Source organism: Dermacentor andersoni, chromosome 6, assembly GCF_023375885.2.
Source record: "Dermacentor andersoni chromosome 6, qqDerAnde1_hic_scaffold, whole genome shotgun sequence".
Taxonomy (NCBI): Eukaryota; Metazoa; Arthropoda; class Arachnida; order Ixodida; family Ixodidae; genus Dermacentor; species Dermacentor andersoni.
In genome coordinates, this window is record NC_092819.1 from 3,947,616 (window position 1) to 3,960,475 (window position 12,860).

Here is a 12,860-nt window from a genome sequence, read left to right on the forward strand (position 1 = left end):
GAGCAGCACACGTGACCGCATTTGGAGCACGATTGCGGGAAGTTCGGGTCTATCCAACCAAGCGCTCTCGGGGTGAGGTAGGATCTCGTCTGTGAAAGCCTGAAAGTAACAGCCTGAGCCCTGTTCAGTTTCGGGCTGGAGGGAGGGAATTTTCTCCTGCTGTGTCTGTAATGTGATGTAATTTCGTGAAAGGTCGTAAGTTTATCTTTGAAGGGGCAATCCTGCGGGAGAGCCGGACCGCTCGCTCTGGCGCGGCTCGTGAATTCACGCGCCAGGCAGTTGGCCCGCTCGTTAAGGTTGCAACCCGCTTGGTTAGTTGCATCGTCCATGTCGGCCGGGAACCATGCTATGGTATGACCTGCAGTTTCTTCTCGCGTATTAATACGAAAGTATCTGTTAATTAACTTCATGGTGAATGGCAAATTCAGCCACTTCGTGCTAGCCATCACGCAAAAAGTTAAAAAGCAACATCTGGGAAAACAGCGCTACGATGAGAAACTCAGATGAGCTGTGTGAGCAAGCACTGTGGTATAGACCAGGGGGCTTATTTTGCGAATGTCCATCTAGTGCACATGTCCATTTTGACTGCTGCTGAAGTTCTAATTAGCTTGGCTAAAGTATGCGTAATAAGGAGACATGCCTCCCCCCAGCTAATCAGCACTTCAACAGCAGCCAAACTGTGCATTAGGTGGGCACTTACAGAACACTCCCACAGGGTCGTGTCTCTTATAGAGTGGTGCACATCCATGGCGCGGCAGACCTGTGCAGGTCCAGCCAGGTTAAACTACTTTTTAAGGGGGTGTTGGTAGCTCGCATAGCCACCGTGCAAAAAGGACAACTTATGGGGCAGTTTCGTATTTTTTCAAGTTTGATATATGGGAAGTGCCTATTATTTTTCTTCAGTGTAACCATACTTCTGGATAAATATTCTCATTGTAACTTTACAGTGTTCAGAAATTATTCAATATAAGAGATAATTTAAGGTTGATAGGTTCAATATACAGCAGACTTTCATTAATTCGACTCGATTTAATTTGATCTTTCGGTTAATTTGATACAGACTCAAGGCCCCGCTCTGGTGCTGATGTATTTCTATGTGCCCGAACTTTCGTTATTTCAATACTAAAATTATCCCTCACCGCATAATTCGAACTTGACTAGTCAGCATGCACGCGGCTGACCCTTATGATAACCCCATAGTGACCCTCTGTTTCAGTGCAGCTTAGGGGACAGTGAATGCATTGGAACACACATTGTCTCCCCTCAAAAACCCCTACTTTCAGCTCACCTTAAGAGAACTCTGAAGCAATAAACGTAGGTCACAATGTCCGATTACAATATATACCCTGTGCTAATGTGATCCATTTTTTTACAGATAGAAAACGGGGCCAAATATTGTCCGCGCGGTGCAATCACACACAAAACCAAAACCACTTTCGCAGCGCTCATATGCTTTCTCGCATAACACGGATGTATTGCGGCAAAGCTGCCTCTAACTAACCACGATGCAAAGCTAACTTTAGGACATTGGCCGCCTTTGGGCAACACATAAACCCTTACCCACTTTTCTTGCTAAAAACATTAGCTGTGCGTTAGACTACTACTTTGTTTAGAAGCTTTATTTTTATTTCTATGTTCGTTTTTGGCTTTGCACAGATAAAAAGTGGGCGCACGTTTAATTCAGTGGCACGTTACGATAGGGCAAATGCTGTCAAATGAATCAGCAGTGTTTTGACATCTTTTTCTACATCTTGTTTAATTTAACTCGTTGGATAATTCAATCAATTTCAGTGATCCTGTGAAGGTCGAATTAACCGTAGTCGACTGTAGTTGAGTGCACCTGCATTGACTATTGAATTTGTTATTCGACATGTTCAAATATTCACACACCACTACTCGGTACATGTTGTGTGAACTATATATGTTGTGATTACTAGTTAGTAGTCATAGTAATATGACTACTTCTATGACTACTAACTACTTTTAATACACCTAAGCACTATACCTTGTGGACACAGCTAAATGGGCAGTTATAAAAAATAATTTGTTCTGAATTTCAGCAAGTAAGCCTCACATCTCCTCTTTCAAATCTCTGTGCCTGTTCTAAGAGAAAAGGTAAAATGAAATCACTTATTAAAGATGAGTACCTGAATCTTTTGGTTCACAAACAACTCCTCCGCAATTCTCCTGTCCTTCTCCTGTAGACCTGCATGGTGGAGGCCGATGCCAAAGGCTAGGGCTAGTTTGAGGTTTTGGTCATTCACGCCCTGGATTACAGAGTCCATCTGCATGTGGTCAACATGCAAAGCAAACAACATATAAACATATATACAAAATACAGTAGAACATCGTTGATACGTTCTCGTTACATGTTTTCCTGGTGCCAATGTTCGCAATTGAGAACACAAAAAATGACCAAATAGAGTTTCGCTCATTTTTTACCGGTTCATGCGTTCCTGGAATACAAAATATTTTGGCACCAACATACAGTGCACCGCCAAACTGGTTGTATGATACGTTTTCCGGCTGCAAGATCCCATATAAACAAGAAAATGCACAGGGTAGGGGCGATCAAGAACAGTATAAAGTTGCCCGCTGCAGCAGCTTCGCCGCCATACTCGACCACTTGTCTCACGTGAAAGCGCCTGCGTGAGCTCAATTTCTCATTTCAGTACCAGCAAATCTTCTCCGGGGTCGTCGCACATGGAATTCACAGCTATCACTGCCAATCCTATTGCCATAAGCATCTTCACCTACCAATTTCGCAGCACATGGTACGTAGTGCCATTGGTAGCACACTCAATGCTTTTAGGCGATAATCCAAACGCGCCGCCGTTCCCTGCTGCAGGCGGCGCGATGTGGGCATCACGTTTCGCTTTGGCGGCATCCGGCATTGGCCACCAGTTTGATTTCGTTTCAGTTTCCCGTTGCGCTCTTAAAACACCACACCACAGACTTTCTAAATAAATACCCTAGAGGGAAATGTGGCGCTAGTGTCTACGAGGATCTTCTGAGCATTGCCTCACCCTACATGGGAATGATGGGAAGTAGAGGCTTCGGATTGACTTCGATTTTTAGACTAATGGTGCTTATTTGCGGCACAGTAAACGAAGCTATACTTAAATATTTTTGCATAAAATCTAATTTTATTTCTGCAGTATCTTATATAATGCACAATACATTACATAAACTTTGTCTGACTTTGAGATTGAAGCATGACTGATTGAGCAAACTTGATTTGTCTTTGAAACCAAAAATGCCCATCTGTTGTGAACTGAGCAGATCGCTTTTCGTGGGGTTTAGTGCCCAGCGTGGCAGTTTAAATCAGGGTGTCGGAACAAAATGTTTTTCGTTGTGGTTTTGGTTTCGTTCCACTGAAAAATGTTTCATTCCAGTTCTGCTTCGGAACGAAAAAAAAGAAAAGAAGGATCTGTAACGGTTCATAATGGTATTGTTTCGCTTGAAAGAAATTTTCTAACCAAAGTAACGATAAAAACATATTATTCATTTTTCGCTATAAGTTAGTTATAAATCTTGAGATCATGCTCAGTGCCTTGAATCAAGGCATCGAGCATGATCTCAAAAGCAGAATGCCACCGAGTGTACTCGCCAAAATGCAAGAGTGCTGTTCCGATAAAACGAACTTATACAAACATAAACGAACAATAAAACTTCAGTAACAAAGCATTGTACCCTTAGAAAACAAAACAGTAAGCTCTTCAATGCGCAAGCCCTGCGTTTCGTTACAATGCTGATTTGCTAGTGCACTGAGTGGAAGGCCAAGATTAGTGGAGCGCTATATTATGCTCTATATCGAACTGATAGGCGTTTCTTAGCAAGTTCGATATAGCCGGTTTTGACTGTACAGTAGAACTTCGTTGATACAATCCTGTTAGATACAACTTCCCAGTTCCAATGTTCATGATCGAGAACACAAAACATGACCTCATGCAGTTACGCTTTTTTACTGGTTCATATGTTCCTGCAAAACACGATCTTTTGGCACAAATGTTCTGTAAATCGCCAAACTGCAATCTTATGATACGTTTTCCAGCCCTTAGGTCTCACGTAAACAAGAAAAGGCGCAAAGCGCGTGCAATCCAGAACAGTAGTTGGTCGCCGCAGTAACTTCCCAGCAATACTCGCCTACCTGTTTCATGTGAAAACGTTGGTGCACACAGCTCCCAATTCTCGTACTAGCAGCAAACTTCTTCCCGGTTTGTTGCCCACCACATTCACAGCTATTGCCGCTAACCCTATTGCGATAAGCACCTGTTTCCCAGTGTGTGGGGCGCAATGATATTGGAAGTGTACTGCATGCTTTTGACAGACGATAACCAAAATGTGCCGTTGCTCCCTGCTGCAAGCACTGCAATGTGAGTGCCCCGTTTTACTCTGGTGGCATAGTAGGCATTGCATTCTGGCGTCACCCACCAGCTCAATTTCGTTTCAGTTTCCCACAGCCATCTTAAAACATTGCACAATAGGAAAACGACAATGTGCATCCCAACGCACTCGGGTTCCACCAGCTCAACATGCATCGACGTCTCTTGCCACAATGATTCACCATGTAGCTACATCAAAACTTCCTGCCAAAATGGCCCGCTCGAAGAAGCTGCTGACCCAGCACGAAACTGAGGAGTGCAAATGTGGTAACCGAAGTCACAAAAACGAAAATGCGCATCTCAGGCCACTTGCACCCCACCAGCTCAGTGCATGTCGGCATCCTGTGCTAAAATGATACACACAATGCTTCGCATTATGTAGATGTTAACTACAGTAGCGTCTGCCAAATTTTTTGGTGACTGTGGGTCATATGTTTTCCCAATTAGTACGTTTTTTTTGTGTGTTTTTCCAAAATGTATCAACGAGGTTCTATTGTATATACGTGACACTCTGAAATGCACTCATATTTATACAGTTAGACCTCAATATAATGAAGTTGGTAAAGTGTGAAATTTGTTTTGTTATATCAAAATTTCGTTCTCTTGAAATGCGATATTTATGGAAGTAAGTAGGGTCACTGATAGATGTTTTTTTACATGGTGTAAGATTTGGCAGTCGTAGTCGTAGGGATGAACTTGACTCTTCCTCGGGACTTAGGCGAGCAGGATTTATTTACATTAATTACATTTGAACATGGGATACATTTACACAGTCTAGCGTGACTCCCAAATGGCGCCCGCAAGACGAAGCATACAGCAAACGAGCACACAGCTCACGAGTACATTGACGAGCACAAAGCACGACGACGAGCACACCCTAGCAGCCGACAACAGCCGCTTATAACCACTCCGTTCGACGTCATCGTAGAAAGTTCCCGTGGTCGCCTTTGTGAAAAGGGGGTAGGGGTTTTACACACACACATGCCGCACAGGTTTCAGCGCTCTCTCCGAAGGCAGACGACCTTTGCAGCGTGGTTGTCGTGGTGTCCACTGTCCCGCGTCCCCGTAGGATGCCAACTGGGGTCAGATGCCAACTGGGGTCACACCCGACCCCATTTGGCATCTCTAAATTCCAGAGCGGACCTCACACAGCGGCCTCCGCCGCTGCACATTGTCTGGTGCCTCTAAAAGCGCATGGGGAGGTTCCGCCAATTACCTCCCCTCGAGAACTCCCCTGAGCTGACCCCTCGCTGCGTGGCTGCCAATTATCCACAGTTCTCTGAAGTGCGCCACCACCCCGTTTGGATCGAAACACGTGCAATGGGCTGAAGTAACTTGCACTTTGCCACCCTGGCAGGCCGTTCCTAACAATGGAAAGGGGCCGCACAATTTTCTGAATTATTGGGCAATCGAAGTAAGCAAATTTTAATGAGAAAGCAATTCATCTTGATGAATTTGGAAGTCGGCGACGAATGATACGGTTATCTCTTCCCATCAGTGGTATGAATTAAGCGAAGCCAGCCGCGCTTTCCCATGCATTCCGCAACCACGGATGTCACCCACACTGGGACGACGCTATCAGGAAAAGTGCTGGCAGTGGGGAGGAAACACTATGTCTGCTTCTCGCTCAAGTGGGTCACCGAAATTTGAGATTGCACAATCTCCAATACTAAACGTGCGGTAAGGCAGCTTACATAGTGCCACACTGTCTCAGCACGCCCACTCTTTGCACACACGGGAGATTACCTCTAAAGCAGGCTGCGCCATTGTGTATGCACTCAGTCACGCTTACAGCCATGCGCAGCAACCGCTAGGACACGCGCCAGATATAGAGATGCGCGCCAACTTACCCCCCACTCGGCGTTACCGCAAGGTCACTCCCCTCCCCTTCTTTCCTTTTGCTCGCAAGCGAAGGCAGCACTCTTGAAGCCACCATCTTTCTTGTCTCACCGACAGACACTTTCACTCGCACTTAAAGCACATAGTTAGCGGGGCACAACAGCATCTTATCGCACTTGGACTTTATGCGAAACATCATGTGGCTCCACTTCGGCATTCGCTCTTGTTGCGCGAGAGGTGCGTTTGCAAACAGCCACTTGTAATTCAATCATTTGACCATCTGCGTCCACGGAAGTTTTCATTTATTGTCTCGGGATTCCTTTAAGGCAGCAGTGAAATTTCATTATATTGAGAGTGCATACAAACATACTTCGTTATATTGAGGTGGTAATATATGGTGTTATATGAACAGGAAGTTATGAAAAGTTAAATACTTCATTATATCGAGAATTTCATTATAATGAAGTTCGTTATTTCGAAGGTTAACTGTATAATAGACGTATGCTCAACCAAAACTGAAAAGCAAAACATCTCACAAAACACAACAAAGTCATCATGGATAATGAGGTACAACATTATGACTGAAGATCAGCACCGAGTATTATGCACTCTACTTTCAGTAGGCCTAAATTTATTTTTCTTGTAATGCCACGGCGCTGCCCTTTAGTATGTGTGATCGCACTAGTTGACGGTATCCTTTACTTGCCATGTTTTTGTAATTTTTGTACCTCTTGTAAGAAAGCTATTGCCACAGCTGAAATATAATTTATGTAATGCCTTCAATAGGCATAATAAACGAAACACCTAAAAGGCATTTGCACAGTATTACGTTTAAACCACATACCTTGTGATCAGGCATGTGCAGCCACTGTCGAGGGTTGTCCTCGGCAGCAAGGAAAGCGATCAGGTCGAGAGCAGTGAGTCGTGTCTGTCGTCGTGAGGAGACAAAGATGAGCACAGGTTTGTCCGGGGAGTGCTGCTGGATGGCTGCAACATATCCACAACACAGTGCTGCACACTTGCACGTGCCCTATCACACAGCTGCAACGCGCCGAGCAGCGAGTGGAGTGCTCCAGAGGGAGCTGGCAACACAAATGAGCCATGTGGTCTAGCAGACAGTGCACATCAACCTCTGTGCACTCTGTCTGCCTTCATCAAGTGCAGTGCACTTATATCACACAGTGATAATGGCCCTCCAAGGACCAGTGCAGCCCAATGCTGTGGCAAAACTTGCTGCCTGCACTAAGGAGATTGGAACTAACTTTCTGTTTCTCAACAGAGTGCTGAAATTTGGCATACATACTGCTGATTACTTGCCTGGCACAGTGATGAAACATGCTAGAAAGCTGAAATCACTTTCTATGTTTACTAATGTCATGTTTACATCAAGACAGTGTTAAATTTTTTCAATTCTGCTTGAATAATTTTGTGCTAAGCATTCTATGCATGCGACCATATTGCACTGCGTAATACCTAATATTAATCGTTAAATAATAAAACAGCACGGTCTATACACTGAGCTGCAGATCAAGACATTGTCAAGACAATTAATCAAGAATTCTTGTTTAGACGTACATTATTTTATTATTTAACAAAAGAATGTAGGTAAAAACAAAAATTCCGTGATTGTCTTCACTGCAGCACAGTTTATGGATTATAAAAAAACAAATGGTATTAAAACTGGTCCCACGATGGTTGTAGTAAGCCTCCTACAAGTTAGGTGGCAGATACAAAAAAAAAAAAAAAAAACACTTTTGCGAAAATGGGCCTCAAAACTTTTGGAAGCAGTTTACCAGTACAAAATTTTGTCAGGACTATAATACTTGATATCCTTAACAGCAGGGAACGCTTAGGACTCTGCTTTTCAATTTTGCAGAGCTTCGGAAGTTTACAAGTTTTTCTCATTCATCGCAGATGCTTTTATGCAGCCTTACAGAGTGCCAGAGCACCAGGTTCAATGCCAACATAGGGCACGTAGGATGATTACGCCATTTTTGCAGACTCAAGAGATGTTGCGAGGCAGCCTAAATAGCGTGGTGTTAGTTTCCCGAAGTTTCTTGATCATCTCTGGCAATTGGTTACATCAAAGCATTAATTTTCGTGTGCAAAAAATTTTTAGAACTTCACCTGCGCCACATACCTGAAGCCACACTTGGGGTTTCGGGACCAACGTTGGCTTGATGTGAACTGTGCTGCAGACACTGTTTCACATCATGCACCTTCCTATGAGCGATAAGTGTGCTGTCACCACTGATGTTGACATCAGAGACACTAGTGTTGAAATAGGATGTAGCATACATGAACACGAACTCAAATATGCGCGGAGAGGCGCAGGAACAGGCATCAGCACATCGTCTGTGGTATCGCATGTAAACCGACATCTGTGCGTTGGCTCGACAACAAAGGCCAATGGTTTGCTTCACTGTCGCTTTATTGCCAATGGCACAACCTTAACAGCGACTCATGTGAACTTTGTAATAGCTATCTTGTCTTTATCACTGTAGAAAGCAGGAGAGGGCTTGCACTTTGCATTCTGGTTTCGGAACTTTTTCCTTATTTTTGCTAGGTGTCAGTTCGCCTTACAGTTCATGGTGTGATAAACAAAGAAACAGTGGCTCAATGAAGTTTTTGAAAGAGGCCTATTGACAGGACTGCTTGCCGCCGGCAGCGTCGGGATAGCAGTTTTCGTAGCAACAGCAGATCAGACGACGCCTTTTAAAGTGCTGGTGTACCATTGGCGCGCTGAGCCAATAGGAGCGCCATGTGCATCACGAACTTCATGTGACCAGCCTGAGATTTTTTTGTGTGTGCTTATGATTTTTCTATGCAGTCATTGTAGGCAAGGAGGGCGAGAACCAAAACGCAAACCTTTAAGCTTTCAAATGATACCAAGATGGAGGAGCTCGGCGACGGGAAAGACAAGACACGGCCCTGTGAACTCCAGTGTTTTTACAAATTTTCAGCTCCTTTGTCGCCGTCCGCACTGAGAAAGATATTTCTTTCCGGTGCTCAGAATGCATTTTCCGTCAAATAGTTTTGATACTATGTAGATTGGGCACTGCAGATGCCAAAACGAATGGTTTCCCAAAACCATTCTTTTTAAAGCTGTTTTCACGATTTGATCCCCACATTTTCCCGTAAGGAAGTTGGTGGTGTTGATGTGCAATTTTTCGACTAGAAACATCAGTCACTCCCCACCCCCGCCGCCTCGCCCCTGGTTTCTTTTTTCTTTTTCTTTTCTTGTATTGCATGTGATGCCAAGAGCTCCATTCGAGGAGTTGTGCCATTGAGGAGCGGAAAAAAAAAACAACCAGAAAGTTCTTGTGAGGAAAGAAATGATTCCGTGAGACAATACACAACCCATTCTTGGCCTTAATGACTATTCACTGCCCTTTAGCTAACAAAGTGTGTAATTCAGCTCACCCCTGTATGTAGGCTTGTTCATGAGGGCCATGCGAGGACAGTAGTGCTTCCCAGGGAAGCCTGACACATGGACTTCAAGGGGCACTGGCCGAACAGCAGGCTTGAAATTGTACAGGCCAACCTGAAAGCAGCCAGGTGTTTCAAGTTGGCAAGAAACAACCACACTGTGTAAGTCTGCCAGGCGACCTTCCTATGCCCTCTGCCGCCTCAAGTATAAGAAGCAACAGGTGCTTCTGCTGCCTGCAAGTTTTGTCGCAGTTTCTCCTAAGGACAACATATTAGTCAATGAACATAGCGCTGCTAGTGCATTTGCCAAGGCAACTCGCAAGCCACATATGGACGCTGCAGTTCGCGTAGAAATCAACGTAGTTAGCCTGCACACAACTGCCCTTCAGCAACACATCTACCTCTGCCCTCACTTGTCACAGTGCCAAGCAACAAACATTTACCAAAAGCACATGAAAGTAAAGGTGGCAAAACTGCATACGTGCCGACCCCAACTTGCGCTTGGGTCCTTGGGTTAGCCAGCATGGGATAAACATTGCCGCCTCAAACACATCTTGTTAACATGGGTGGATGGAAGCTGGGACTAGTTGGTTATTAATAATTAAAACCAGAAATAGCACAAAGGATGAGCACAAATTACTTGCTGTTAAGGCACCTCTTCTGTTCTCTCTTCATTTTCTGCACATGCCCCCTCCTGTGTGTGCGATTTAGCTATGGCAATAAATTGTCTTGGAAGTCAGCACAGTGTGTGTCATCTCTTTTAGTCCTCGTCCTTCATGCTGTATGTGGTTGTAAACGTCTTGTAACTCTTGCGTTGAATGGAAACTTCCGAAAAGCGAGCTTATATGATAGCCAAGACAAGCCTCCAAAGAAGCTACAATAGAGGTTATATGTCAAACATGGTGGCACCGTCATTTAAAGTACACTTCTCTGAAAAGTGAGGATACAGTAGGGCAAACTGTGAGGGATACAGTGAGGCCCAACTGCTGATTACAACAGAAATGGGTCACAATGGCTTGGCGGCGAACATTCCATACCGAAGGGGTTTTTAGATTGCTCTGGCTTGGTTACAATTGCAATCCACATGTGCATACACTGTGTGCTTCATCTAGACACAGACCTTTGGCAAGTAGGTTACGTATCTTTTATGAAGCAGTATTTCTTTTATTTGGCTTTTCATTATTGGCTGTACACTTTAATAAGTGCAAATGCTACTGTGACTATATGTTGGCAGCACTGCAAGCATGTGTGCCTTGCCATTTAGGGATGCAGACCTTTTAACACTTTTCTGCTTGGGTATGCAAACGCAGACATATCCAAGCCCCAGGGGCCCCCAACACTTCGGTGCCTTAATATAAAGCTCTCTACTAAAGGAAAGACGAAAAACCACTGCAGCTGAATGTTCAGCTACGTTGATGCATTTTGTTGCTCTTCCTGCGTCTCTTTGCGTCTCATTTCACTTATACAAACTGTTTCCTTACAAGCATGATGTTCCAAATGGCCTAGCAATACATTCTATTAGAGAAGACATCCATTAACTGGACTCTGGTTAATTTGAGTTTTGATTATTTTAATCCAGACTGAAGGCCCTGGCAGGCACTCATACAGTTCTACAGGCCAATACTCATATTTTGGTCATGAAAGTGGTCCTCATCATGATCATAAAATATTGGCTCATTAGCATGCATGCACCCAATTACAATGCCGTCAGCCTTGGCGGTGGTAGGTGTTCGTGATCTCTCGCCTGCCCTCGGCAAAGGTTCAAGTGGAAATGACAGCTCAGGATAACTTATTACGTCTATTCTTTTTTTATTGCAAAAGCAATTATATGAACTTTCAGGCAGATTTCTACTGCCATCACTGCGATGTTCTGCATAAAGTCCAAGTGTGATAAGAATGTGGCCGTGCGGCGTATGCTGTAGGTGTGAGTGAAAGACTGTGAGGGTTAGCCGAAAAGGATGGCGGCTTGATATTGCGTGCTCAAAGAACGAAGGCGGGAAGAAGCATGCAATTATCCATCATGCGCAAGGAAGAAGGGGGGCAGAGGAAATGGGGGACATTCTACTCTCGCCGCAGCTCCGTCCGTACACAGGGTGCCTACCAAGTTGACATTCCCAAATTCCCCGAGTTCTCCAGGTTGTCCCTGAGTGTCCTTGCAATATTCCCTGAGTGACACAGAACTTTGTTTTATGTCAAGATGGGCTCCCTACATCAGGTCGCCCAAAGGTGTCACTCTCTAGTAAGCACGTTAGAAAATAAAAAACTTAATGCAATTTGAATAGTAAGGGGTAGTGTTTATTTTAGTCAAAACGAAAACAGAAGAGAGGGCTTAGTAAAATGCACAGCAAATAAAATATCTTCGAAAGAAATAGTAAAACCCATTGCAAACCCACTGCAATGCCTCAGTGTTGCGTTTCACTGTTCTAAAGAGTTTTTTTCGTTGCATGAGGGACATGTGCATCTCGGTGTCACCCAACACTTTGCTTTTAAAGTGCAAGCTCCTTCAAAAAAGCGGCGGTATGTTTCCTTTCTCGTTCATTTCTCAATGCATAGGTCCTTTGTCTTCTTGTTCTCCATTGGCTGCGCGTTCACCACACGGACTATTTGAAGCATCCTCTTGGACAGTGTGCAGTCAGCGTCCGATTTTTAGGACTCCATAGGGGCCACAAAACCGTCCCAAAAAATGAATGCATGTCTTTTACAGCCCTTAACCCTCTGAGGGTCGATTTTATTTATTGCAGATTCCAATTCTTCTTAGGGACTTATTTCGAAAAAATATAACCGTAACTTTTCTAGGGTGACCGTAAAGTGAGAAAAAAATATTTTACATTGGTATATGTGACGTGGCAGTGACGGTGAAGAAGGCAGCAAAACTGTGATTAACGAAACTAGCGTTTTATTGGGCGAACTTGTGCCCTCAAAAGCAGGCTACAGTCAAAGAACGATAGCGGCGAATACACCCAGCAATCATCGAAAATCTGATCAGCGGGTCAAGCGCGTCGGCTTTTATATCATCAGTCGTCGAATATTCCAGAGTAATCGCTGGGACCCGTGTGCCTTCCACAAAGTTCTACATTATTCGCATCGCGCACACATGCAATCAGATTACACAAGGTTCGGTCACAGACAGCGGATGGAATCATCGATAACATTCCAGAAACTTCCGATACATGCAGGCGCGTCCTGTGCTGTGCAATAACATTTGTT

At 44.3% G+C, this 12,860-nt stretch overlaps 1 protein-coding gene across 2 annotated transcripts in view; it reads right to left on the reverse strand.

The window, feature by feature from the left end:
* LOC126521606 (activating signal cointegrator 1 complex subunit 3-like) overlaps window positions 1–12,860 on the reverse strand; it is a 414,950-nt gene that overhangs the window by 149,201 nt on the left and 252,889 nt on the right. For both annotated transcript variants that reach the window (XM_055065750.2, XM_055065751.2), the window contains 3 exons: window positions 9,648–9,768; window positions 7,069–7,211; window positions 2,148–2,285 (listed from right to left, as the gene is read on the reverse strand). In XM_055065750.2, the coding sequence (XP_054921725.1) occupies window positions 2,148–2,285; window positions 7,069–7,211; window positions 9,648–9,768 (402 nt within the window). The remainder of the gene's footprint in view (window positions 1–2,147; window positions 2,286–7,068; window positions 7,212–9,647; window positions 9,769–12,860) is intronic.